Genomic DNA, 26,677 nt, shown 5'->3' with positions numbered 1-26,677 from the left:
CTGTAGACATCTAACCATTTGGGGGTTCAAGTCCACCACTGTCTTTCCTTGAGCATCTATGGTGAACACCAGTCTCCCCCACCAATCTCCCCTGCTGGATTCCCAGTAGTCCTTCCTCACTTTGCCTCCAACTATACCCTGTCAAATGCTGCAGTGTTTTCCATTCATTATTTTATTCCAAAGCAACTTTCTGTGAGGATTTTGAAATTAAAGATGTCTCACTTTACGCCCCGCCTCCTGGAGGATTTGGCACAGCGACCGATGTCTCAGTTGTGGTGGGAAATGAAAGAATCGATGGCAGCCAGGGTGATTCGTCCAGACCCTTAGCTCACAACTACTCATCTCCTCCCTTCGGTCTCCTGATATTGGAATTAGATCTCTCATGAAACCTAACACGTGCATCTCATGTATGAATTAGCAGGGTCCTTTTCAAACATACCGTGTTCCTCTTACTCCAAAATGCCTTTAGAACAAATCTTTTTCATTCTATGCTCTAGTTCTCACCATTGCATTCTCCATAGTATCTAATTATTTACGCATAGGGCCAAAGCGCTGGGTCAGGAGGGGATTCCATTTTAGATGATCTCATTCTGCGTCTTCATGGCGCAAGAGAGGAAACTGGGACCCAGACAAGGGAAATGGCTTGCGCAGGATCATGCTACTTTTAAAAGAGCCCTATTTGCTCATTCTGTGCGCAGACTGAATGACAGCATTAGGAAGGCAGAATATCTGTGTATGTTTTATTTTAAATAGGTTTCGTGTTCTGAATGATATGTCTGTGGACCCTAATTATCCGATACTTCTCCTTATTTCTGAATTCCCTCAGTTTCTTCCCAGTGCCCCAACCAGAAAAGGACCTGGGGGCAAATGTGCCTGAGCGAGAGCATCCTTACCCAGAGCCCAATGGTGGGGAGCACTCTACATGTCTTGCCACGGGCAGTCCAGTCATGGCTCAGAGTCTGGAGCTGGGAGAAAGCTCTCTGCTCACTTCTTCCCCTCTCATTTATGGTCACATGGGGCACTCCTGGGGCTGGAAGGGAGTGAAACACTTTGATGGGGCCCGCGGGAGTCCGTCCCAGCATGAGGGACTCCTCTCTCGTGACCGTGTCCTTGATAGGTCCTCATAGAGACAGAAGCCCCTGGGCCTTCGGAGCAGCCCTCCTGGGGTTTTCAAAGTGCACTCTCAGGGAGGGAACTGAGACACAGGAAGTTCACTAACAGTGGTCCTTCATCACCTGTGAGTTCACCTCAGTAATAGGAACTACCCGCCCAGCTTGAGATAGAACATCTCTCAGGGAGATGATTTTCTTCAACACAATACAGTCATTGGGGTGGGGGGTTGGGCGGCAAACAGGGTCCTGCGAGAACCTCTTTCTCTTGTGGGACCTGCGAGAAAGCACATACCTTCCAATCATAACAGCGTCTTTCTAAAATGTGACTGGCTTCTTGGACCCTGAGTGAGGGCAGGGATGGGCTGAGGACACAACACTCGAAGCAGACCCTTGATCCTGCCCTTTGTTCCTACCTGCAGTGGCTTTATCTTTGCTTGCACACGGGAACCACCCCTCTACTCTCCTGTTACCTTGCCCGGAAAAGAGCCTTGCTTCGGAATATTGGATTTAAATCTCAGTTGTTCTTCCGGCTATTTATGTGGCATTGGCTGCTCAGTGGAGGGTTTGATTTCCTGTATTTCATAGGGAGAGGCCACAACTTGCCTCATATGACACTCCCTGAGATGACCATGAGCAAAAGACAGACAGTAACAAGTGGGGGTGAGGATATAAAAATTAGGACCCTCGGTACCGCTGTGAGAATGTAAAATGGTGCTGTCACCTTGGAAAGCAGTTGAACAGTTTCTCAAAAATTTAAACCTGCCGCCACCGTATGACCCGGTCATTCCACTTCTAGGCACGTCTACCCAAGAGAACGGAAGTAGAACTCGTACACAGAAGCACTGTCCACAATAGTCAAAAAGTGGGAATGATCTAAATGTCCATCAAATGATGGATGGACAAATAGAATATGGTATATCCACACAACGGAAGATTATTTAGCATTAAATGTATGTTAGCATTTAACTTAAGTATCGATGTGGCTGGATTAAAATCTATGTTACAGCATGCATGAACTCTGAAAACATTACGCTAAGTGACAGAAGCTGATTGAAATAAGAACACATATCATATGATTCCATTGCTGTGCAATGGCCAGAATAGGCAAATGCCTGGGGTAGGGGGGCCGGGGGAGGATAGGGTGAGGCAAATATTCTACAATTAGATTGCTATGATTGTTGCGCAAGTCTGAAAATACACTAAAAATCACTGAGTTGCACAGTTTAATAGGTGAACCGTATGGCATGCAGGCTATAGCACAATAAAAAAAATAAACATTTTTAAAGAGGTGAAATAAAGACATTTTCAGGAAAAGAGTGAAAGAAATTACTGTTCGTAGGCGTGCATTACACGAATTATTAAAGAAAACTCTTCACGCAGAAGGAAAACAATACTAGATAGAAATTTCAAACCACACAAAGAAACGTAAGAGCACAAGAAAAAGCTTAAGGCAAATAACTAGCATCAAATTGAGGTGTATTCTATAGCAGCCGAAAAAGTAAAAGAACTTACAGCAAAATAAGACAGTAGAGGTGAATCGCGTAAACATGATGCTGAGTGAAAGAAAGCAGAAACAAAAGGCTGTAAATGATCAGAACCAATTTCTATAAAATACCAGAACATGTAAAATCCACCTTCAGTGTTAGATGTCGGGTTAGATGTCCTGGGGCAGGAGAGGAGTTGGGTCGGATGTAAAGGAGTGTGGGGGAAATTTTGGAGATGTCTCCAAAGTTCTGTTCTGAATGTCCCTTACATAAAAGTTTATTAACCTGTGGAAGTTCACGGCGTGGCACACTTATGTCCTGCACGGTTCTCTGCATGTAAATTTCAATGCCTTTGAATATCGGTGGTCTACCATCTAGCTTGCACGTTTTCATTTCTTTGCCAAGTTGTAGATTCCATGTAATACAAAGGTTGTGGTTCCAAAAACAGTAGCTGCACGTGGGTCATAATTTACTCGAGTGTAGCAGAACAAAAAAAGAAAAATCAGAGTGGGTGTAAAACAAACTAGGAAACAGGCCAGAAGAAAGGAGAATGTTCTCTTCTATCATTTCTGAATGCTTTGCTTTCTGTTTTCCGTGGAAATTTTGGTTCTGCTATATTTAACGTAAGCGTGGAGGAGCTGGATGAGAAAGGAAGATGATGGCTTTCTCAGAAGTAGGAAGTAGGAAGGGATAGAGTGAAAGCTTCCCGCTCCCCATACATGTCTAAGGACCATATAGAGAAGTAATAGTTGCAATACACAATAATATAGAGAGAAAAATGGATACAGAAATAAGAAAAGTGAGGCATTAAAATATAGGCAAAGAAATACTAAAGCAGTCTCATCTATAAATGAGGATCATGATTTCTTCCCTCTTTGTTCCAAGGAGTTTTGAAAGTTACATATATATGTGTGTTTATATGTTTGCATACTATATATATATATATATATATAGAGAGAGAGAGAGAGAGAGAGAGGGAGAGAATTTTTATAACTTCATATCCATATGCTATACATAAGAAAAATAGTTTCAATGTTCAATTAATCTGCATGGCTAAGAAAGGTCTTATATTTGAGGTAATTGTTTGAACACCTAGAAAATGTAATAAATGTATGAGGAATCTTAAAAGATTCTGGGAAATTTGTGACTCAGAAAAAAACTCTTATGTTTGGATAAATTACTAGCCTTGGAATTCCAGGCCCCCCAAAGAACATCTAAGAAGGTAAAGGGTTAAATGGGGTCTTAGAACTGTATCATGTTAGCAGGGAACGTCACCTAATGCTGGCTTACTCACCCACCACCGTTTGTGAATAAAGAAATAGAGATCCAGAAAAATCACTGAGAGCAGCACACAGTTAGTGGTTAATAAGGGTTAGTTGTCAGTTATTAGCCAAAAAGTGTTAAATGGCAAAGTGTTACATGGTTACAGACAAGTTGAGGCTGGTTGTGTAGGAAACACAGGTGAGTTCAACTGGTGTGGATCAAAGCATTCTAGAAAAGAGTGGGTTCCAGTAGTGATCAAAGTAGGGATCAAAATGTGTGAATGATAGGAGTAGGTAAGATTGATTACATTTTTCATTCTTGGCATTTTTATTGATACTCAGCACGTTTAAACACTCGTTAAATTCTGGACATACGGTGAGTAACAAAACTGACATGATTTCAGACCAAATGCAGTTTATGGACTTGTAGGAAAGAATGACATATAATATCTATATAATACCAATATCTATACCTATCTAACTACATATACACATATAAGTTGTAGAACACATTTTAAAGAAAGCAAACATAATTCAAAAGAGAAAAAAATGAGTAACATACATTAGGTGGGCGTTCAAGAAGTCCTCTAGAAGTTAATGTCACTTGAAAGTGACATTTGAACAGAAACTCACACAATGAGAAGAATTGAACCAAATGAAGGTCTGGTGGGAAATCGGTGCGAATTCTCAGAGCCATTCAAGTCTTAATGCATTTGAAGAATTCAAAGAGTTCTGGCATAGGTATGAAATCGAAAGCCATAAGGCTTTCCTATCTTACTTGATGCTTGAGGAAGCATCAAGTAAGATAGGACAAAAAAAAGACAGAAAGATGGATTCAATAAAGGAGAAAATCAAGAGATAATGATGGAATCAAAGCGAAGAGACCAACTTTTTTTAAAAAGAACTGGTCATGTATATCAAGAGCTCAAGAAAGATGAATATCATACGATTTCACTTATATATGGAATTTATGAAACAAAACAGATGAACATAGGGGAAGGGAAGCAAAAATAAGATAACAGAGAGGGAGACAAACCACAAGAGACTCCTAAATACAGAGAACAAACCAAGGGTTGCTGGAGGGGCGTTGGGTGGTGGGATGGGTTAAATGGGCCAGCCCTTGTTGGGATGAGCACTGGGTGTTATATGTAAGTGATGAGTCACTAAATTCTATTCCGGAAATCATTATCACACTATATGCTAACTAATTTGGATTGAAATTTAAAATGAATAAATAAATAAAAATATATAAGAGGAAAGACAAGACGAGTCTAACGGATAAGGCAGCATGGAGGTCATTAATGAGCTTGACAAAATATTTTTTGAAAGCTCTGAGCCAAAGCCAGATGGCAGTGGGTTGCAAAATGTGTAGGGAGTGAAGACGAGGAGGTAGACTGTGTCATTAATCACGTTGAGAAGTTTAATTGGAAATGAGAGCATAAGAAATAGACCTGTAGCTGGCTGGGAATGTGTGCCCAGGGAAATATGTGTGCTTGTTTCTAACAAGGAAGATTCTAAAGTATTCTTAAATGCTGAAAGCACTGATCAAGTGAAAAACGGAAAACATAAAGACGTAGGAAATAAAAGAAAAACATACTTTGAGAAGGCAAGAGGAGATGGGATCCATAGCATGTGCGATAATGGGAAGATTATTCAAGGCCAGGACCAAAGTACATAGAACGTTTCTGAGGCCAACCCTAAAATGGAAGAAGGACCTTGGTAGAGAGTCAATGGTGAGCCCTTCCTGACTTCTGGCAGATGGTCCTCTTGATGGCCTTAATGAGTTCCTTGTTACGAAGACTGTAGATAATTGGGTTGACGAGTGGTGTTAGTACAGAGTAGACTACAGCAAGCGTGCGGTCAAGGGTCAGGGAATAGCTCTTCTTTAGGCGCACATACATGAAAATGATACTCCCAAAAAAGATGAGAACCACAGTGAGATGTGAGGCACAGGTAGAGAAGGCCTTCTTTCTTCCTTCGGCTGTTTTTATCTTCAGTACAGCACTGATGATTCTTCCATAAGAAACCATAATAAAGAGGAAGGTGATAAGAATGATAAAGGCATTGATAGCAAAGTCCACAAGGACATTCGTGGATGTGTCCTTGCAGGCCAGGCTCAGCAGAGGTGGAAAGTCACAGAAGATGTGTTGAATTTCATTATAGCCACAAAAGGGGAGCTGGGAGACCAGGATGACTTCAGAAATGGGACACAGGAAGCCACAAGTCCAACAACCAGCAGCCAACTTGCCACAGAGTGTCGGGGTCATAACTGCAGGGTAGTGGAGGGGCCGGCAGATGGCCAGGTATCGGTCATAGGCCATGGCTGTAAGAAGGTAGCATTCAGAGGCCCCTAGAGAGTGGAAGAAGTAGGTCTGAAGGAGGCATCCGGCAAAAGAAATGGTCTTCTTCTCACGGAGAAGATTGGCTAGCATGTTGGGGATGGTGGTGGCTGTATACCACAGTTCCAATAAGGAGAGTATACTGACAAAGTGGTACATGGGTGTGTGCAGGGCTGCGTTCAGTCGTATGGCCAAGAAGGTGAGCAAGTTGCCACAGAAAGTGAACAGATATGCCAACAGCAACAGGGCAAAAAGCCAGCCCCTGACATGTCCCACTTTGGGGAAACCAAGGAACACGAACTCGGCCAGGCTCGAATGGTTTCTCCGTTCCATGGGAGGCTGGGGTGGGGAAGGGAAGGAGAAGAAACTGAGTGGAGGTGACCGCCAAGCCCAACTCAACACTTCATTTCTCTTTATTGTGTTTTTAAATTTATTTAAAGGCCGCATTTTGTTACTCTTTTTTTCATTAAATTTTTTTAAATGTGTATTTCTTTTTGAGAGTGAGAGGGGAGGGGCAGTGAGAGAGGGAGACACAGAATCCCTCGTTTCTCAGACCAGGGTGACTGAGAGGCTTCTCAGAGGAGGAAGCTCCAGAACTTTCCAGGCACAGTAGCAGTTAGTTAGAGAAATGAAGAAAATAGTTCAGACAAGAAATACATGGGCAAATGCTGAGCAGGAGAGAGCCAGACTTAGGGAAATGCATGCTCTCCTCTATGGCGAGGCAACGGGGGAGGTTCCCCAGTGACCTGGGACTTTACCCCCTTAGGAAGAATGCCAGCCAGATGGCTGGCATCATCAGATGCAGTTTTTAAAGCATCAGTGATGTTTAACTCTTCTAACCTCAACCTCAGAGGTGAAGGTGTGAATTTGCCTTGTGGGTGTTTCTGGCGGAAAGAGGAGTGGGGTGGTTCACAAATCTGGTGAGACTGCGGACTCCAAAAGAACCGATCAGGTGGCAGGAAACATACATCCTGCATTTTCACAAAACTGATTGCATGACTAGAGGTTGGGGATACAGAGCTGGCTTGGTGAAATTTCATGCCAAAAAAGTGTGGCACATTCTAATTGTTTTCAAGCACAGTGTGCAGCAGATACAGAGAGTCAGGGAGGGAGAGAGACAGAGGGAGAGAGGGAGGGAGAGAGAGAAAAGAAACCATCAACACAGAACATCGCAATGTGACTACAAATGCATAAAAATGGTGGCCAGTGTCAGCAATGTCATGCCCGGTAGAGGTCACAGTGCCTCTGGAGAGGGCTGTCCAAACTCTAGCTTCCATATTGACAAGCTGCTGTGTCTTCTTTTTGTAGTCCTGATGCTTGGGACAATGGTTTTCACATTCAAGGTATTCAATGAAACCATTTTTTAAATCAAACTAGTTAATATAACAATTAACACAGCCCATACGCTTTCCCTTCAGCCCATACCACTCACTCAAACTCAAATGTTACTCCTAAGCCCAAGTGCCCCGCGGTGCAAATAAACTTCTGAGTTTGAGATTTTAAAATGCTCAATTGATTCAAAGCAATCAGTGTTTAAGGCACTTCTCTTGGACCTCTTGGATCTGCAGGGAACGCGCATTCACCTCTCTAATTATAGGAGACAAATAATGTTAACACATAAATCTTTGCTTCATTGCATTTCTGACATCTGTGCCCCTCCTAACCGTGTGCTTCTGGTTTGCCCCTCTCTCTTTTTTCTCCACCTGGCCACTGTTTCTCATCCTTCAATATTAGGTCAAGTGTCAACTCCTCAGTGAAGCCTTTCCTGACACCCTTGTTCCTTCTTCCATGTCCTCGTAATGTTTACAGTGCCCGCTAAACACGCTGTAGTACCTTTATAATGAGTGTGCTCTTCCCCATGAATTGGCAAGATCCTTGAGAGTAAAGGTAGTACTTAATTAACTGCTGTGTATCCGCACCAATGCCCAGAATAACAAAGCACAAACCTATGAACTCGTTAATGTTTTTCTAATGTGCTTGAACTTTTTTGTAGCCTGAATTTAACTTATATTTTTTAATTGCCCCTGAACACATCCTTCTTGTTGTCCCCATGGCATCATGGGCTCCATATATCTAAAGGAACTTAATGGGGCACCTGGGTGGCTCAGTCGGTAGGGGGCAGACTTCGGCTCAGGTCATGATCTCGCGGTTTGTGGGTTCGAGCCCCGCATCAGGCTCTGTGCTGACAGCTCAGAGCCTGGAGCCTGCTTTGGATTCTTGTATCCCTCTCTCTCTGACCCTCCGCTGCTCGTGCTGTCTTTCCCTCTCTCTCTCTCCTCTCTCAAAAATAAATAAACATTAATTTTTTTTTACAGGAAGTTAGCATCATAATTTTTTCTTGCATCGCTTCCTGTAACCCTGTTGAAGAACCCATTACCCTTGTCCACCCATAGAAGTTAAATTCAACAAGTATTCTTTATCATCTTTTGTGTGTAATTGTTATTGATGATGTTTTATCCTTCCGCCAATTAGCTTTTCTGAAACCAACTGTTTGTGTAGATCAGTAAGGTCTTGCAAACATGGAATAATTCCAGAAGCACCCACCTTCTGGATCTAAAATTCTTATGTCAGCAAGTGTCTTTAACCTCCCCAGTTAGAGAGCCTGCATTTGCCCCTCTCGAGGTGAAGTTTTGCCCTTCTTTTTCTTCTTCTTCTTTTTTTTTTTAATGTTTATTTATTTTGAGAGGGGTGGTGGTTGGGCAGAGAATCCCAAGCAGGCTCCACGCTGGCAACTCACAGCCCGACTCAGGGCTTAAACCCACAGACCATGAGATCATGACCTGAACCTCAATCAAGAGTCGGACGCTCAACTGACGGAGCCACCCAAGTGCCTCTGGGCGAAGTCTTTTCAAACACGTCTGCTTCTGACATGATAAAACACCTCATGATCTTTGTATTCACCGTTCCTGTGTCATGAATAATTTTCACAGGAGCCCCCACATTCTGCCCTCCGTGCAGCACACACAAGGCAGCTTCCTGTCTCTTAACATTTTCAAAGCAGGTGTTAGCAGTTAGCCACTCTTCTGGTTGTAGAGTGAATTTAAGTATCGAATGGGGAGGACGATGGACAGGATGGCCTTCAAAGTCTCTTCCAATGTGGTAGTCTACGATTCTCACAACAGGACATTCCAAGTCCTTATTTCAGTCATCTTTCCACTAAGCCAACTCTCTGATTTCAAAATATTAGCTGTTTTCAAATCCCGTGTTCTGGGTCCCAGAATCGCATAGCTAGTGTGGCGGTTGGCTCACCTACCAGCAGCTGAACATCGCCCATATCTGCTTCCGTCTTTCCTGGCTCAGACATACGTGGGAGACCAAGACTGGATCCAGGAGTCTTTTCTCCTTTTCAGAGAGTCCTATCCCCATGGGTCAGGGTCCCCTGAGCCCACTCTGACTGTTTCAGGCCACAAGGGGCACAGGCAAGGGAGAGACCTCCAGCCCCAGAGGCAGGTGAGAATCCGGCTCAAGCCAGCCTCCTGGGAGGCACTCGGACAGATGCCATGTTGCCTTCCACCACCTGGGCTCCAAGAGGCTGTCCCCAAACACTCCCTATCTTGTCACCGCTTCCTCCATGCCCACCCCACTCCCATCACCACTGACTTCTGCACACAGACTCTTGGACTCTGGCTCTGAAAAACACAGCCCCATCCTATCACCCTCCTTCCCATAACCAATGCACCCTTGCATTTCCTGTCTCACCTCACAGGCCTGAAGAGACCGCATTTCCCCACCTCTTTCTGAGCAATCACTTCCCCGATCATGTGCCTGATTCAACCCTACATCTCTCTTCCTTTGAGATGCCTCTCTGATTGGAGCTGCCTGTTCTGGGAGTCGGAGGAAGCATGGGTTTTGGAGCCTCAGAAACGTTCACTTCAACCGCAGCTCTAATAAAATACCCATTTACTGAGCCTCTGCTAGGTCACACGTATCTTGCTCGGCACGGTCCTTGCGCTAACCCTCGCAGTTACCTGGTGAGGTTGGTGCCGTGGCTACTCCATTTCACGTTTGAGGAAACCAAGGCACAGAGACTCTCATGATGTGCCCCAGGTCACACAGCTATAAGCGCCTACGCTCTGGCCTCAGAACCGTTGTTCATCACTTCTGAGCTCAGGAATGTTGGTAGTGGTTGAAGAGACATAACCAAAGTCCCAAGTGGTGACTGTCTCAAGGCTTGTACTCCTGACCCCCGCTCTTTGCCTGCCTGACCTTAGGCAGTCATTTGTGTCCTTGAGTCTGTATTTTCTTGTGTATAAATGTATGTGGTGAGGGTTACGTGAGAGGACTGTAAAAAGAAACTACATTCGTTCTAAAATGTGTCCACCTACCTGTTGTTTAATGGAATGGGTTCTACTGACTCACCGCCATGAGGGGGGTCACACAGTAGAATTTCCAAAGGATTCATGGATTCGTGTTAGGCAATCTGGGGTCAGGCTCCTGGAAGCAGGGCTTCATCTCGAGTGAATCCCGCCAGTTACTGGACATAAATCTATGAGCGGGCATCTTTTTTTTTTTTTTTTTTTTAATTTATTTTTTTTTTTAATTTATTTTTTCAACGTTTATTTATTTTTGGGACAGAGAGAGACAGAGCATGAACGGGGGAGGGGCAGAGAGAGAGGGAGACACAGAATCGGAAACAGGCTCCAGGCTCCGAGCCATCAGCCCATAGCCTGACGCGGGGCTCGAACTCCCGGACCGTGAGATCGTGACCTGGCTGAAGTCAGACGCTTAACCGACTGCGCCACCCAGGCGCCCCTATGAGCGGGCATCTTAATGAATCTTATCTAGAAGTCAGGCAAAAGCTGTAATTGATAGAGAAGCAGCAGTCATTCATATTAGCTAGGAGACGGAGATTCTTTTTTATAGTTTGTATGGGATCCCATTTTTGTACATGCTTCTACAAGATTATTAAGTGGCCTCCTTTTTGTTTGTTCCTCATATCGTCACGATCACAGAGTGGCTTAGTCTGATGTTGGTCTCCTGTGAGAACACCATAGCTGCCTTTCAATGTCTTCCATTTCTCCAATAAAATACATAAAAGGCAGCGCGTAAAAGTACACACTAGGTGATCCATATACTTTAAGTTTCTTCCCCACCCTGCCATCATACCATTTTCCTGTCTCATGTGTCCAGCATTAATTTATAGTTTCCCGGTTGAGGAGTTGACTTGCTACAAAATAAAAGTACCAATCTGAATTGTTGAAATGTGAGTTTCCAGGAACTGAAACTCATCTCTTTGTCACTCTCACACATTGGTCCTGAAGTGACCTTCTGGACCCCATACGACTCTCGTTTCACCAACGCTAGAGCACGGCTTTCATGTCCTGACTTGATTATCTTTGCTTCTAGCGGAAGGACCTCCGACTGTCCCACCTCAAAGTCCTTCAGCATACCGGTCACCCTATCCCAGATGGGCTTGAGTTTGTCACTGCCTTGGCACTGAAAACAGCAACAAGGCTACAAAGATTTCACATAAAAAGAGAAATCAGCTACATCCCCTAAGTTTTGGAATCACACTCCGCTCTGCTTGGAACATTCTACAACAAAACCCCATTGTTGTGTACCTCTGTCTCCTCCTCCAGGGTAGCCCCTCCTCATTCTTTGGTCTCCACCTTAATGTCTCTTCTTCAAAGACGTCCTACCTGACCACATTACATAAACACCCTATCTTCCAACCTTTATTTTGTCATTGCAACCAGGAGATTCTTTTCATAGCACACATTTTAATTATTGATTTATATGCTTATTTCTTGCTATTTACCATTAAATTACAAAGTCAGTGAAGACAGAGACCAAGTAGATATTCAATTACTGTTCATTGTATGAATTAAGGAAAGGGTTTCCTGGGACACCTGGGTGGCTCAGGACATTGGGCGTCTGACTCTTGAGTTTGGTTCAGGTCATGATCTCATGGTTTGTGAATTCAAGCCCCATGTTGGGCTGTGCACTGACGGTGTGGAGCCTGCTTGGGATTCTCTCTCACCCTCTTTATCTATGCCTTCCTGCTCCCTCTCTTTCTCTCTCTCTCTCTCTCTCTCTCTCTCTCTCTCTCAAAAATAAAATAAATAAGAATTTTTAAAAAGGGTTCCCGGATAATTGTCCCCCCCATCCACCCTCCATAAATGTACTCAACGTTTACAACCAGGGTAGGCCAGATTCTTCTGTTATATGTTTCCAGAAAACTCTGTATTTATGAATTTGTCTCATTTCTAGTAACTTACATCCACTATCTATTTCCAAATGGAACTGTAAGCTTCATTAAGGCAGAGATTATGTTTGTCTATCCCATATTTGTCTGTTCCACGTTAAATCCCTCTTTCTAACACAGTGCCTGGCATAGAGAAGACCCTAATAATGCCTTAATGAATGGATACAAAGATTTTTTTTTCCTATCCATATTTGTTTGGAGGGTTTGTTGTGGTTATTGTACTTTCTGTTTTGTTTTGCTGCCCAGACACAAGACCCTTCCTTACCTCCATTACAGTCTATCTTGTGTCACTCATCTGTTTCCCAAGTGGTTTCGGACGCTATTAGATCCTGACTCTGTCATCTGCCAACTTCATGTGACCTACAAACTTGATGAATATACTCTTTAGGTTTCCCTTTGAGGTTATTAGGACAACTTCTGAGTGTCACTGCTGACTGAGTAGAGATCCCTGTGACAAAGCCCTGGATCCTTTTCTTCAAAGTTATGTAAAACACATTCTTGGGGTGCCTGGGTGGCTCAGCTGGTTAAGCATCTGACTCTTGATTTCGGCTCAGATCGTGATCTCAGGGTCGTGAGATTGAGCCCCATGATAGGCTCTGTGCTGACAGTGTGGAGCCTGCTTGGGATTCTCTCTCTCCCTCTCTCTCTGCCCCTCCCCCACTCATGCTCTGTGTCTCTCTCCAAAATGAGTAAACGTTAAAAAAATTAAAAATATTTAAAATAATAATAATAATAATAAAAGTATTCCGCAACACGTCTAAGGATGCCGTCTCCGCACCAGAGCCACCAGTGGTGAGATGCCAAATTGCGAACAAATATAAAAACGATAAGCAAACACTTCATTAATTTGTGCTAAGAATATAATTTGCCCTAGAACTATAATGTAACCTGTTAAAGTTTCCCAGTCTATACTTTATAGGATAACATGTAAATACTGTACAAAGGCATGGGCAAACTTTTTATTGAGCCACACGGTAAATACTTGAGGCTGTGCAAGCCTTTTGGGTTCCATCACAGCCACTCAGTCTGCACTTGTAGGACACAAGTAGCCATAGACGATACCCAGATGAATGTAAGCGGCTGTGTTCCAACCAAAGTTTATTTCCACAAACAGGCTAGGGATCCCATTGGGTCCATGAAGCATAGATGAATCTGGAGCTATAGTTTGGAAACCTTTTCCACATTCGCGCACGCGCACACACTTTATATTGAATAATATTTCTCCGACTCCAGTGTGTTGATGCTGCTTCTATTTGCCATCGCCCCTGAAAAGGTATCTCGCCCAATCCCAGAAAGCCTTTATACAGCCTAAAATCCTCAAGTGTATGTAGAGCAAACAGATATTCTTCTACAAGTTTTCTCTTACGTGAACTTCAACGCAATCTGTAAATATAAACGTCGCCCACCGAGAACAGAGACAGAGCTGAAATTGGGGCGTCTGGGCGGCTCAGTCGGTTGAGCGTCCGACTCCAGCTCAGGTCATGATCTCGTGGTCTGTGAGTTCGAGCCCTGCGTTGGGCTCTGTGCTGACAGCTCAGAGCCTTGAGCCTGCTTCAGATTCTGTGTCCCCCCTCTCTCTGACGCTCCCCCATTCATGCTCTGTCTCTTTCTGTCTCAAAAATAAATGTTTTAAAAAAAATTTTTAAAAAGAGGCAGAGCTGAAATAAAACAAGTGAAAGCATTTATTTGGGGTCTCACAATAGTGATTTGGAGAGCACAGATTCAGGTAGCAACCGAGATTGTGTCATCCTAGGGAACAAACAGGAGAGACTTTTAAGGAAATTGAGAAATGTGTGTGTGTGTGTGTGTGTGTGTGTGTGTGTGTGTCTGTGTCTGTGTCTCTGTGTGTGTGTGTGTGTGTGTGTTGTTTACAAAGAATTTGGATCGGTGTTGGCAGCAGGAAAGTCATCTTGGCTGAGCATAATTGGTCGTGAGGGCTCTCACCAAGCAAATCCGATATGTAGCAGGTTGTAGATGTTCGCGCAGAGTCCTTGGAATATTTGTGGTTTGGCCCAGTTCAAATGTTTGTGGTTCCACTCGGTGAGGACGTGCATGAAGCCCACTTCCCCAGTGGCCCCCCAGCTCCATTGTAAACCCCCTGACATAAGTGACCCCATTTCAGGTCACCTGTCACAACTTGTAGAGCCCATGCCCACCCTGCACCCTGTCACTTAGAGCTCGTAGGCAGAGCCCTTTGTGTGGCTTGCTGATGGCAGAGATGCACTCACAAGCCCTAATGAGAGGAAGGGTCACAGTGGGCCTGTCGCATTAGCCCCCTTTCAAAGAAGAAAAATGAAAATTTCATAGTAGCCAGCCCACGAGGAAGGAAATTAGCTAGAGTTGAAACTACAAAACCATCGCTTGGACCTCAAAGTTTGTTTAGAAACTTTTTAATAAATCTCCTGATGATCGTTAATAAGAGAAGCATAAAGACATAATGATATAAGGGTCACCTGTGTGGTGCAGACAGTTAAGTGTCCAACTCTTGGTTTCGGCTCAGGTCAGGATCTCACAATCCATGAGATTGAGACCGCATCAGAGAGACCAAGAGCCTGCTTGGGATTCTCTCTCTCTCTCTCTCTCTCTCTCTCTCTCTCTGCCCCTCCCCAACATGTGCACTCTCTCCCTGTCTCTCTCTCTCTCAAAATAAATAAATAAATAAATAAATAAATAAATAAATAAGCAAACAAACAAACTTAAAAAAAAACTGTGTGTGTGTGTGTAAAATATATAAGATGTAAGTCCCTGGAAACTAGACCACTGTGCATAGGAATCACAGATGTTTGTTTGCATCATCCACATTATTTCATAGATCTGAGGGCATCGTAAAGTGTGTCCACCATGAGGGATTAGGATTGGCTCATGACCTGTACGGGTGGTTAATCATTTCAGCTATATCTGAAGGGGGTATTTCCCCACCAAACCAAACAAAAAATAGCCTTTGTTTTCCAAGGTAAAAAAAAATATGAAAATTCGTAACAGCTCTTGATTTCTAAAGTGGTAATCACTTGATTTCTAACGTGGTAATCACGTTCACTCTCCTCCTCCCTTCTGTTCACACTTGTAGGAGTCTAAAAGAAATAAAAATAAAAGTTCTTTTGGCAATTTTTTTAATGTTTATTTATTTTTGAGACAGAGAGAGACAGAGCATGAGTAGGGAAGGGGCAAAGAGAGAGGGAGACACAGAATCGGAAGCAGGCTCCAGGCTCTGAGCCATCAGCACAGAGCCCGATGCAGGGCTCGAACTCACAGACTGTGAGATCATGACCTGAGCCGAAGTCGGACGCTTAACCGACTAAGCCACCCAGGCCCCCCATCTTTTGGCAATTTTTGAGCTAAAATTATGTGGAGTTTTTTATAAACTATGGCGGACACCCTGCAACCTCCTGTTGAGGATTCCAGATGCCGAACATGGTTCAGCTCCTCATGTGGATTTCATACTCTCCCACATGGTCTATTTTAGTTCTGTGTCTAAAAAGCCATTAGAGAAAAGATTTACATTCAAAATGGCTCTTTATAGTATAAAACAAAGTTTAAGTTACAATTTCTTTTAGTACTGTCACTTTCCCAGACCACTGAGTATAACTAAATTATCTTATAAACCTGACTCACCTGATCTACGATGGGATCCCTGTCATACCATGTAGGACACTTTTTCTCCCTTTTCTTCTTAAATATCATGATTACTCTTGACCTTGGGGAATGACCTTGGGGAAGGTTGTCAAATTCCATGAACACCACTTCCAGAAATTGTATGAGATTTTGTCTTATCAAAAGGCCAATACAGGGTAAGGAGAGGTTTTCCTAATATTGATTTCCCTTCACACAAATGTGTTCAGTCTCATCATTTATATAGAAGTGTTAGGTAATGATGTTGAATACAAATTCACAAGAATTTCTCCAAAAGTCTTGAACATTTTTTGTTAAGTACTTTATATATTTTTTATTGCTGTTGTGAATTCTCTTTAATTATATGTTATGATTGTTGTCATTATGCAATAATGACGTTGGCTTTTTGAATTGAATTGTATCCAGCAAGCTGGTCGACACTCCATACTAATTTTAATAATTTATCTGTGGTTATGATGATTCAACACAAGTAAGAGTACATCTACCAATAGTTATAGGTTTTCCCAGTATTTATTCTTTTAATTTCTTTAACCTTTTTTGTTTATTTGCTGCAATAGCCACTATCTCCTCCAACGCTGAATGGAAGTTGTGTTAGCCATTAATCGTGTTTTGCTCTCCATCTTAAATGTCCCTTAAAAGGAAATGCTTTTCACAGTTCACTCTCGGATCCACGGCATGACTTTTTAAAGTGCCTTTATCAAGAACTGTATTTTCTATTTGTAGCTTTACTGTTGTCTCTTATTTTTACATTTATGAGCGATTATGGTTTTCTTATTGCCGCGTCAAAGAGATAATCATTCTTTCTCTTTCAATCTGTTAATATGATAAATTACATTGTTCATTTTTTCAAATGTTAGATCAATCTTGAATTCCTGAGATAAACCAAACTCAGCCGTAACCACTTAGTGCACAGGATTGAATCTGGCTCAGGAGTACGTGGAGGGAGAATTTTGCATTGATGCTCACGAGTGAGTTGGCCTCTGAGTCTGCTTCTTTCACTGGTTTCGTTTATTTTGGAATCAGCATCAGGCATCAGGTGAACTTCATAAAATGCATCGCTGAGTAGAATTTCCAGGTTTCTGTTCTCTGCAGGGGTTAAAAGTAGGAGTTACCGTTTTCTTCAATATTTGGTGGAACTCACTTGTTAAACTATCTGGGCTTGACGTTTTCTTTTACAGTAATATTTTTAACTAATTCACTGTTAAGAGTTTCTAGTGCTTCCGAACTTGACATTGGTGATTTTAAATTTCCCGAAAATGGGTCTAGCTAATTACATTTTAATTAATTGGCATATATTGTTAATACTTATCATCTGGGGGGCGCCTGAGTGGCTCAGTTGGTTCATAGTCCAGCCCTCCATTTTGGCTCCGGTCATGATCTCATGGTTCGTGGGATTGAGCTGCCTTGGGCTCTGTGTTGACAGTGCAGAACCTGCTTGGGATTCTCTCTTTCTCTCTCCCTCCCTCCCTCTGACCCTACCCCTCCCATGCACTCTCTCTCTCTCTCTTTCAAAATAAATAAACTTAAAAAAATACTTTAAACAATAGTTATCAACTTAAACTTTGTAGTTTAAACCTGCAGTTTATCCATTTTTCATTTTTAATATCCATATTTTTACCCCCTCTCCCTTTTACTGTTTGTTAGTCTTATCAGGAGTTTAATTGTTTCATTATATTTTCCCTATAACCAATTCTTTAATTTATATATGTTTGTTGTATTGTTTTATTATATTATTCTGCTCCTGTATTTATCTTTCTCTTTCTCCCCTTGTTTTTTTCCTCCTGATATTATTTTAATTATTTTATTATTTTTCCTAGAACCAACTCTTTAATTTATATATCCTCTGTATTGTATTTTTATTATATTAATTTCTGCTCCCATATTTATCTTTTTCTTCTTTACTTGTTTTTCCCCTTAGATTATTTTAATTGTTTTATTTTTTTCCTAGAACCAACTCTTTATTTTTTTAGGTTTATTTATTTTCTTTGAGAAAGAGAGAGATGGTGAGCAGAGATGGTGGGAGGGGCAGAGAGAAATGGAGAGAGAATCCCAAACAGAGAGAATGTCCACTTGGGGCTCAAACTCACAAACCATGAGATCATGACCTGAGCCACCCAGACACCCCGTAGAACCAACTCTTTAATTTATATATCCTCTTTGTTTATTCTTTATGTATTAATTTCTGTTCCCATATCTATCTTTTTCTTCTTTTCCTTGTTTTTTTCTCCTGATATTAGTTTTCTAAGTTCCTATTTTAGATCAATTTTGCACATTCTTTCTCTTACAATGTAAACACTTAAGGTTATAAATTTCTCTCCAAGAAGCACTATAAGTTTTTCCTGAGGTTTTGAAAGTATGATTAATTTTATTATCCCTTGGGTCTGAAAATTTTCCACTTTCTTTTACAATTTCTTCTTAGATTCATAGGTTGTTTAGAAGTGCCCTTTACAATATCAAACATACGGACATTTAAAATTTATCCTATAGTTATTTATTACAAACTAAATTATGTTATAGTTTAAAAACCCGTCTATTGGGCACCTGGGTGGCTCATTGGGTTGAATGTCCCATTCTTGATTTTGACTCAGTTCGGAATCCCACGGTCATGGGATGGAACCCTGCATTGGGCTCTGCCCTGAGCATGAGGTCTGCTTAAGTTTCTCTCTCTCTCCCTCTGTCCCTTCCCTCACTCTGATGCACATTCTCTCTCTCTCTCAAATTAAAAATATTAAAAATTAAAAAATAAAATAAAATAAAAATTTATAAAAAAGATCTATATAATATTAACTCTCTTAACTGTGTTGAGGCTTACTTTAACTCATTTTCAGCTTTATTGACATATGATTGACAAGTAGAAGTTGCGTGTATTTAGGTGTACAACTTGATGTTTCAGTTTACAAGTGCAATAGCCCCTTCTGATCTGTAGGTAATATGTTGCAAGACCCCCAGGGGATGCCTGAAATTGCAAATACATTATTATATTTATTCTTGTACATAATACCTAGGATCAAGTTTGATTTATAAATTAGGCACGGTAAGAGATTAGCAACCATAGCTAATGATAAAATAGGACAATTATAAGAATATACTGGGCTAGAAGTTATATGAGTATGGTTTCTATCTCTCTCTGTCTCAAAACACCTGACTATCTTGCACTCTCCCTCCTTCTTGTGAGGATGGATGTCAGATGATAAAATGCCTACGTGATGAGATGGAGGAGGTGAAGGGTGGAGGCATTGTGACACAGCGTCAGTCTACTAGTGGCCGTCTGATGATCCGTCAGAGAGAGGATCCTCTATTTCCAGACCATGGCTGACCACGGCTTCCTGGAACCACGGATAAGGGGTAGTCACTGTGAAGCGATGGCCACAATCAAGCTAATTAAATATCCATCAGCTCACATACTTACTATTTTCTTTCTTTCTTTTTCCTTTTTTTTTTTTTTTGTGGAGCAAACTCTGGAGATCTCTCTCAGAAAATTTCAAATAGACAATAAAGTATCGTTAAGTACGGTCCCCGTGCTGTGCAGTAGATCTCCAGAACAAAGGGCACACAACTTTAGTGTGCCTTATTTTACAGCCTGGAATGAGTTTAATTCGTGCGTGCTTGAAGTTGATCTGGATTTCATGTGCCTTCAGTGGGTGGGTTGTGTTAATTACTCTCATGAAATGTTTTATATCCTTACTTATGATTTATCAGCCTGATGCATTATGTACTCAGGAGAGGGCTTTCGAATATCTTACTTTGACAGTGGCTATGATTAGTTTGCTTGTGGCTCCCCCGTCTGATTACTGGATGTCGTCCATGAGGACAGTTCCCTTTCACTCCCTGGCAGAGAGAACATGCAAACTGGTGGTGGGGGGAGGGGGGGGGTGGACCCAGGACGGGAGCAGAGGGAATGGGTGGGCCACACATTCCCACAACATCTCCCAATTTCACCAATCAGATCAGATCAGTGGTTCTGATTTGACTTTGCTCCAAAGCATCCTGAGGCTTGTGGAAACACAAACTGCCAGGTCCTCCCCTCAAGCTTTGTCGTTTAGGTAGTTCTTGGACGCACGTTCTCACTAGGATAAAATTCATTATTTGTGGTTACGGTTTACCTGCGAAGATTCCAGGTGAGCTGTTGAGCCTCATCTATGCCACGGCTAATCAATGCCCCGTGTTTGGGAAAACTCAAACGTGTTGTGACTTGTTTACTAAGTGAGGCAGAGACCTGGAGTTGTTACCTATAATTTCTTATTTTTAGACCCTTATGATTGTAGAGAGCAAAACACTTTGCCAGTAATGACTCTGCAGTTTCATGTGAATCATGTTTAAAAGTCTGTTCTGCAATTAGCCTACATTTAAGGAAAAGTCCCTTCTGGGTTCCCACAGGCTTGGAAAGGTCCACAGATGGCAGGGGTGGCAGAGAAAGTGAAAACTCAGCACAAACAGACTCTGTTTTGTTAACTGTTGTTCTTCCCTCTTGCTCAGGAGAGTTCACATTTTTGAAATGAGTTCAGACTCTTCACCTACTAACTGATTTTGCTAAGTCATTCACCCATTTTCCCGCTGTGGGAAATTCGGTGAGAAAACGGACACAAAATAGTCCAGTATAAATGGTAGGTCTGCATAAGAGACTATGGAGCTGGGCAGGAGCTCAGGAAGGCTTCGGGAAGGGTGGAACCTACTCCTACCTCTGGAAGGCAAAGTAGAAACGGCGGGAGGCCGGGCCCCTAGCGCTGGCCACAGAAAGCCTTGTATATACCCCGTGGCAGGCCACGTTCTTTGTATGTGGGAGGAGACAAGCAGGCCCCCCCCCCATCCCCACCACGGACCACCCGTAACACACCAGCTTTGCACCACTGCCCCTTCTCCTGCTGTGTGGAGCTCAGTCAGGGCCACGGACTTCCTGCTTCAGGTCAAGGCCACTTAGAGGCCACGTGGCCTAGTGGTACAGTGGGAAGAGTTAGAAACCCTTGGTACTGTTCCATCCCCAGACGACTTCTCAATTCCCATGTAACCGTGGGCAGGGTGTTTCCCACCCACTGACTTCACTTTTATCTTCCATAAAGACAGAGGAGTTTGGGCCACGTGGCTGCTTAGGCCCCGCCCAACTCAGAAGTTCAGTGATTCAGGGACTTCCTGGCAGCAGGGACATGCAGATGGTGTCTGCTCCAAGTAAGTCTTTGTAAATCCTGTGCTGGCTTAATCTGGACTTGAACCTAGTCCACTTGTCTTACCAGGACAGGCCTCTCCCCACCCCACCCCACTCCCACAAGAAAACAACAATCACGTTGCCCGGGGACCCTTGGGACACTTTGAGTTCTGCCGCCATTGTTGTTGTTGTTGTTACCACACATAAGATTAGCTTTCATGCTTTAATAGTATTAAAATGGGTTTCTCTTCACTCAGGACCCCCACAAAGGTCAGAGCAGAGAATGTAGTCCAGATCTGGGCTGGATGGTCAGGGAGCTGACCTGAAGCCAAGGCTACATTGCTGTCAGAAAAACCTCAAGTTCGACAGCCCATCTCCGTTTAATGAATGGAAATTCCCGAGGTGCCTGGGTGGTTCAATCTTAAGCATCTGATTCTTGGTTTTGGCTCAGGTCACGATCTCACGGCTCATGAGATCAAGCCCTGTGTGTGGCTCTGTGCTGACAGTGTGGAACCTGCTTGAGATTCTCTCTCTCTCCCTCTCTCAAAATAAATAGATAAATATTAAAGAAATAAGTGGAGATTCCAGAACATTCTATGGCTCTAGTGAGGATTACTGATTTGGGAAGGAGGGCAGTGTCACTGTACATCACCCCACATACCTTTTCCTTCCACTAAAAATAAGTTAAAATAAACACCAAGTCATCTTTGCCTTAGAAAGAAAGTGTCTCAACATCATTAGGAAAAAACAAGAACCCCCCCCCCAAATCATTCATTCTACCATTGTTTTAAATGCTGCCCAGAAGAACTCTTTCGAAAGCAAGTTTCCTTGACGTATTTTCAGTAGAGATGCTGCCCTGTTCTCTTCAGACAAGGCGTCCCCTCTGCGGATCCCACAGTTCCGTGTCTGGTCTGAAGGGAACTTCCAGAGAAGTCCCAACTAGGCACCCAGGAGGTTAGGATTCCACAGTCTGAGGCTTGGGGGGATTTATCAAAATCAACAACTGTGAAGCTGCTTTATTTTTCCCTCAGCCCTTTTCTGCCAATCCTGCCGCCGCTTCCCTCTACCTTCATGACCTCCCACCACCACAGATACGCATGGAGCGAAAAGCACAAAGGAAACATCCATTTCTTGATATTAGTCATTATGTCACTTATGGTGGTGGTGCTGTGTGTGAGAGAGAGAGTGAGAGAGGGGGAAAGACGGGGCGGGGGGGAGGAGGATTGACTCTTCAACACAAAACGGTAAACTCTCTGAAACATAAATGATGCCTCCTTTTGATTACCTCCTCTTGGTTCCCAGAGCTAGTTCTGCACTCACGGGACTCGGTCAGTGGGGTTGCCCAGATGCCTAACTGATGATTCCCAATTCACACCGCAGGGCATATTCCTCTAACTTGCTTTTAACCATCAGCACCCCCAGAACCCTCATCTCCCATCTTCGATCTTCCCTTTTGGAGAATAAATTCCCAGCTCCAGCGTCAAAGTCTCTTGGGCTGCGGGATTTCCTGGGGACGTGGAACCCCATACTTGTATCAGCCCCCTTCCCACGGTTTCCGGATCCACATCGGAACACGTGCCCGAGAAGCTCGTTCCCTTTTCTTCTGCTAGCCTTGTTTTTCTCCTTTCTCCATGCTTTTCCAGGACCCCATCTTGGACATAATCCCACAGTCAGACTTTGGTCTTTTCAAACATAGTTCCATTTCTCCCTAAGTTCTAAGTCTGCTTAAAGATCTGCACCCGCATCCTTACTTTTGGTTATTTTTTATAAGATGTGTCTTTTCACCCATATTGGACAGGAAAGGGTTCAGAGGCCATGTTGGCTTGACCTCTACAACTCTCAGTTTGCTTCAAACCAAGATGCTGTCTGTTGGAATATGCAGGGTGTTTGAACATCTACTGGAATTTATTTATATACATTAGAATACACAGTGCATTTGAAAAAATTATTTGATGGATTGTTTGAGCGACTAACGAACTGAACCCTACGGTCACCAAATGACTCCATAGACCCTCAGGGTCCCTTCAACAGAGCCCTGATCCTCGGCGTAACCCTCCTGACAACCTCCTTCACCTCCTTGTTACGAAGACTATAAATAATGGGGTTGAGGAGAGGAGTGAGAAGGGCGTACCCCAAGGCGATATGCTTGTCTGTGCCCTCAGAGCGGCTCCCATGCAGCCCCACATAGACAACAAAGGCAGAGCCAAAGAATAGCGCCACCACGGTCATGTGGGAGGAGCAGGTGGAGAATGGTTCTTTGGGGCAGAGACAGAAGATTAACTGCTTCAGAACTTTGCTTCTTGAAAAATTTCCCCAGAGCCAAAAGTATAGGAGGAATAAACCTGAAAATGACATAAATGTTGTAAAATCACTTTTCAAGCCCTCACTTTTCGGGAGGCACAAGAGGTTTGCATCTCAGTCTTGCTGACAGTTGGAGTGGAGTCCAGCTTCTTGCTGCACAGCCAGTGCTTTTCTGGGGGGATGGAATGTGACCCTAGAGTCAGGTTCCAGTGTTTTCTCCCACATACCCCATCAGGAATCCTCATACTCACCCCCTTACAGTCCTAAGGAAACATCCCTCGATTCGTTAGAGCCTCCACACCTTAGTCCCCATATCCAACAGTCAGTTGTGTGGAACTGTGGAAGAAGGAAACACCCACATTCTCAAAGGCGCCTGCTGAGTCTCCCTGGAGAAGCCCCTCTGGAATTCCAGAATGTTCTCAGTAAGAGCTGGAGGAAGAAGCAGTGAAAGAAGAGGGAAATGTGAGTCCTCTCAGAAGAGCCCCACAGAGCTCAGAATGGTAAGGCCAGAAGAGAAATCAGTGAGTAGACACAGTGCATTTTGAGAAAGGGTCCCCAGGGAGAATTCTGCACTGGGAAGTCCCTAAGGGATGCGCTTATGAACCGATGAAGTCAGGACTCTATGGTAGGGTTCTAGAAGGGTGGTGGCATAAGAGAAAACTCATTCTCCTTTGGAATTGGCTTTCTGAACTTGTGTTGCCGTTAACTCAAAATGAACATCGAGCTGGCCATTTCTGCTTTCTTTGCCTCAACTTCCTCTTCTCTAAAATGAAAAAGTTTAAGTAGATGTCTTGGTAGCCTTGGACTACCGCAGTCCTCTAAACCTACTGAAAAATGGTTTGGGGGGAGGGGGGAGGGAGGCGATCTACACTAACACGCCCAGAGTTCTCCTCCCACACCCTTCACCCTAACGAACCTCCCCTAGGAAAGATCAACGCCCTCCCTGGCCCTCTGCTTCTACTACACTCACCCCTGCTGCCCTGTCCCTGCCCGTTACCTGACCGTGTGGATGACATTAACACTCATGGCACCCTCCTCAACATCGCTTGCCCCCCAAGACTCTGCCCTACTTATATCTCATGCTCCGGGACACACTGGTCTCCCTGGGGCTCCTTGCTGCGTGCTCCCTGGGGTTGCCGGGTGTGACTAGCCGTCTCCAAGGGGTTCCTCTGGGGCAGGAAGTGGGGCACGGGAAAAGTGAAGCAGATCCACACTGTTTCTCAAACATTTCTCAGCCCTGCAACCCTGATTGTTGGGTTCTGGAGTCTAGTGTCTTCAAGTTCCAGAGAGCTTTCTCCAAGGAGAGGGAGCCCACCCCCCATAATCTCGGGCACACACAGACAGTAACACCTTGAGCATCCCAGAAGTTTTATCTTTTCAAAATTCTCCTTGCAAAGAGATTCCTCAATCAGCTGCTCTTTCTGACCACCCCTAACCTCAGCACCATATGAGCACAGTCCATTTAGCCACCACTATCACTTCTGTGCCCAACGTCACCACCTCCTTATTGTCACATTTGTTGTGCCCCCTGTCATCATTCATTGTTTCAGTCATGGTTTATTAAACACCTAATACACTGCTCTAATCGCATGTTCCAAATCTCCATTACCAGTATGGCTGCCATTCCTTACACGGTCTCCATTATGATTACCCCGGACTTCCTCATGAGGCTTATCTACTCATTCACGATTACTTTCGCTTATATTCATATCCCCAATATTTTCATCAAAAGCCCTGGGATTAGCATCTGAGCTCTGATCTCAGTTGGGCACTACTTGTGAGTATAGACTTGAATAAATATGGAATTCAGAACAATGATAGAATAAAAGCATTTATCTGTTGAAAGTAATGCACGTGAATCATTCATAAATCCAAATGTACTTATTTTTTTAAATCAAAGGAGGGGACAAAATAAATGCTAACTTAAATTTAAGGTAAAGAGGTAACCATAGAAGATGAACAAGTACATCAACACTGAAATGGAGGGAATCATTGAATGTTCTAAGACCCAAGCGGAGAAGCTTCCTACGGGAGCTGAAGAGTTTTGAGTAAAAAGGAAATGCTTTGAGAATGCATTTGAGGCCTTTGAGAATGCTAATGTAATTCCAGGACTGGAAGAGTCCCTTTGGGGCAGGGGGCGGGGGGGAGGGGGGGGCGGGGCGGGGGCGGAAATCTCAAGTATTTGGACAGAGAGTCGCGGTCAGGCTCAGCCAGCAGTGAGCCCATATCCCACTTCCTGTGAAATACGGAACTTTCTACAGGGTAGGGAGCTACAACTGCCCTCTTCCTAAATCACTGCACCCTCCACAGTCCCAAATACCAAAAGACTCTTCCGTTTTACCTTCATTTCATGGGTCTATACAGATTATCCATCTGTCTAGACTCTTCAAATGAATAATCAGGCTGGACCCAGAGTGGTCACGTTAATTCTTATTTTTTGTTGTCTCTGTATCACATCACATTGATATTCCTACATCCCCTTTTATGAGCCAGACTCTGAAACAGACTTCCTTCCTTATTTGCTGTGTCCAGTTGTACCCCCGGCTGTCTTGGCATTAACTGAGTAGATTAGCAGGCTGTCAGTGTGATACAAATGACTGAACAAAGACTTGTAGACATTACCTGGAATCAGTCATGTAGAAATAAAAATATATATTAAAGGGCCAAAGGCTTCTAAATACAGGCCAACCCAAGAAAGCTGTTTCCTCTCCGTATGTCACCCCCTTTTTGTAGAGAGTGCTTCCCTGGCATTTATTCTGTATCAGGAATGGGACGAGAGAAAGGCACAAGACCTCATGCCTCTACTAAGTCATTCATGATTTGGGAAGGACGATGACATCTAAAATGATTTATGCTTAGAACATAAGTGAAAAAAGTAGGATTCAATGTGTTCAAAGATTCATGGCATCATTGTTTGTATTTGGAAACAGTATATATTTATTAGAAATTAGAAGTAAACAGGGGCACCTGGGTGGCTCAGTCGATTAAGCATCCGACTTGATTCTGGCTCAGGTCATGATCTCACTGTTCATGGGTTCAAGCCCCACATCGGGCTCAGTGCTGACAGCTCGGAGCCTGGAGCCTGCTTTGGATTCTGTGTCTCCCTCTTTCTCTGCCCCTCCCCAACACACGCTCCTTCTCTCTCCCTCTCTCAAAAAAAACCAAAACCAAAACAAAAACAAAACCTACAATGAGATACTATTT

The 26,677-nt window shown here is 43.4% G+C and overlaps 1 protein-coding gene across 1 annotated transcript; it reads right to left on the bottom strand.

Annotated features, from left to right (window-relative positions):
- Positions 1-5,585: 5,585 nt before the first annotated feature.
- Positions 5,586-6,530, bottom strand: LOC122475942 (olfactory receptor 6N2). The gene has a single exon (XM_043568071.1). The coding sequence runs from the start codon at positions 6,528-6,530 to the stop codon at positions 5,586-5,588; it is 945 nt and encodes a 314-aa protein (XP_043424006.1).
- Between the last annotated feature and the right edge of the window lie 20,147 nt (positions 6,531-26,677).

Source organism: Prionailurus bengalensis, chromosome E4, assembly GCF_016509475.1.
Source record: "Prionailurus bengalensis isolate Pbe53 chromosome E4, Fcat_Pben_1.1_paternal_pri, whole genome shotgun sequence".
NCBI classification, from domain to species: Eukaryota; Metazoa; Chordata; class Mammalia; order Carnivora; family Felidae; genus Prionailurus; species Prionailurus bengalensis.
The sequence above is the reverse complement of the archived record's forward strand: the minus strand, read 5'-3'. Positions and strand labels throughout refer to the sequence as shown.

Excerpts from the sequence above, each read along its gene's own strand:
- LOC122475942 (XM_043568071.1), bottom strand. The coding sequence starts at position 6,530 with ATGGAACGGAGAAACCATTCGAGCCTGGCCGAGTTCGTGTTCCTTGGT.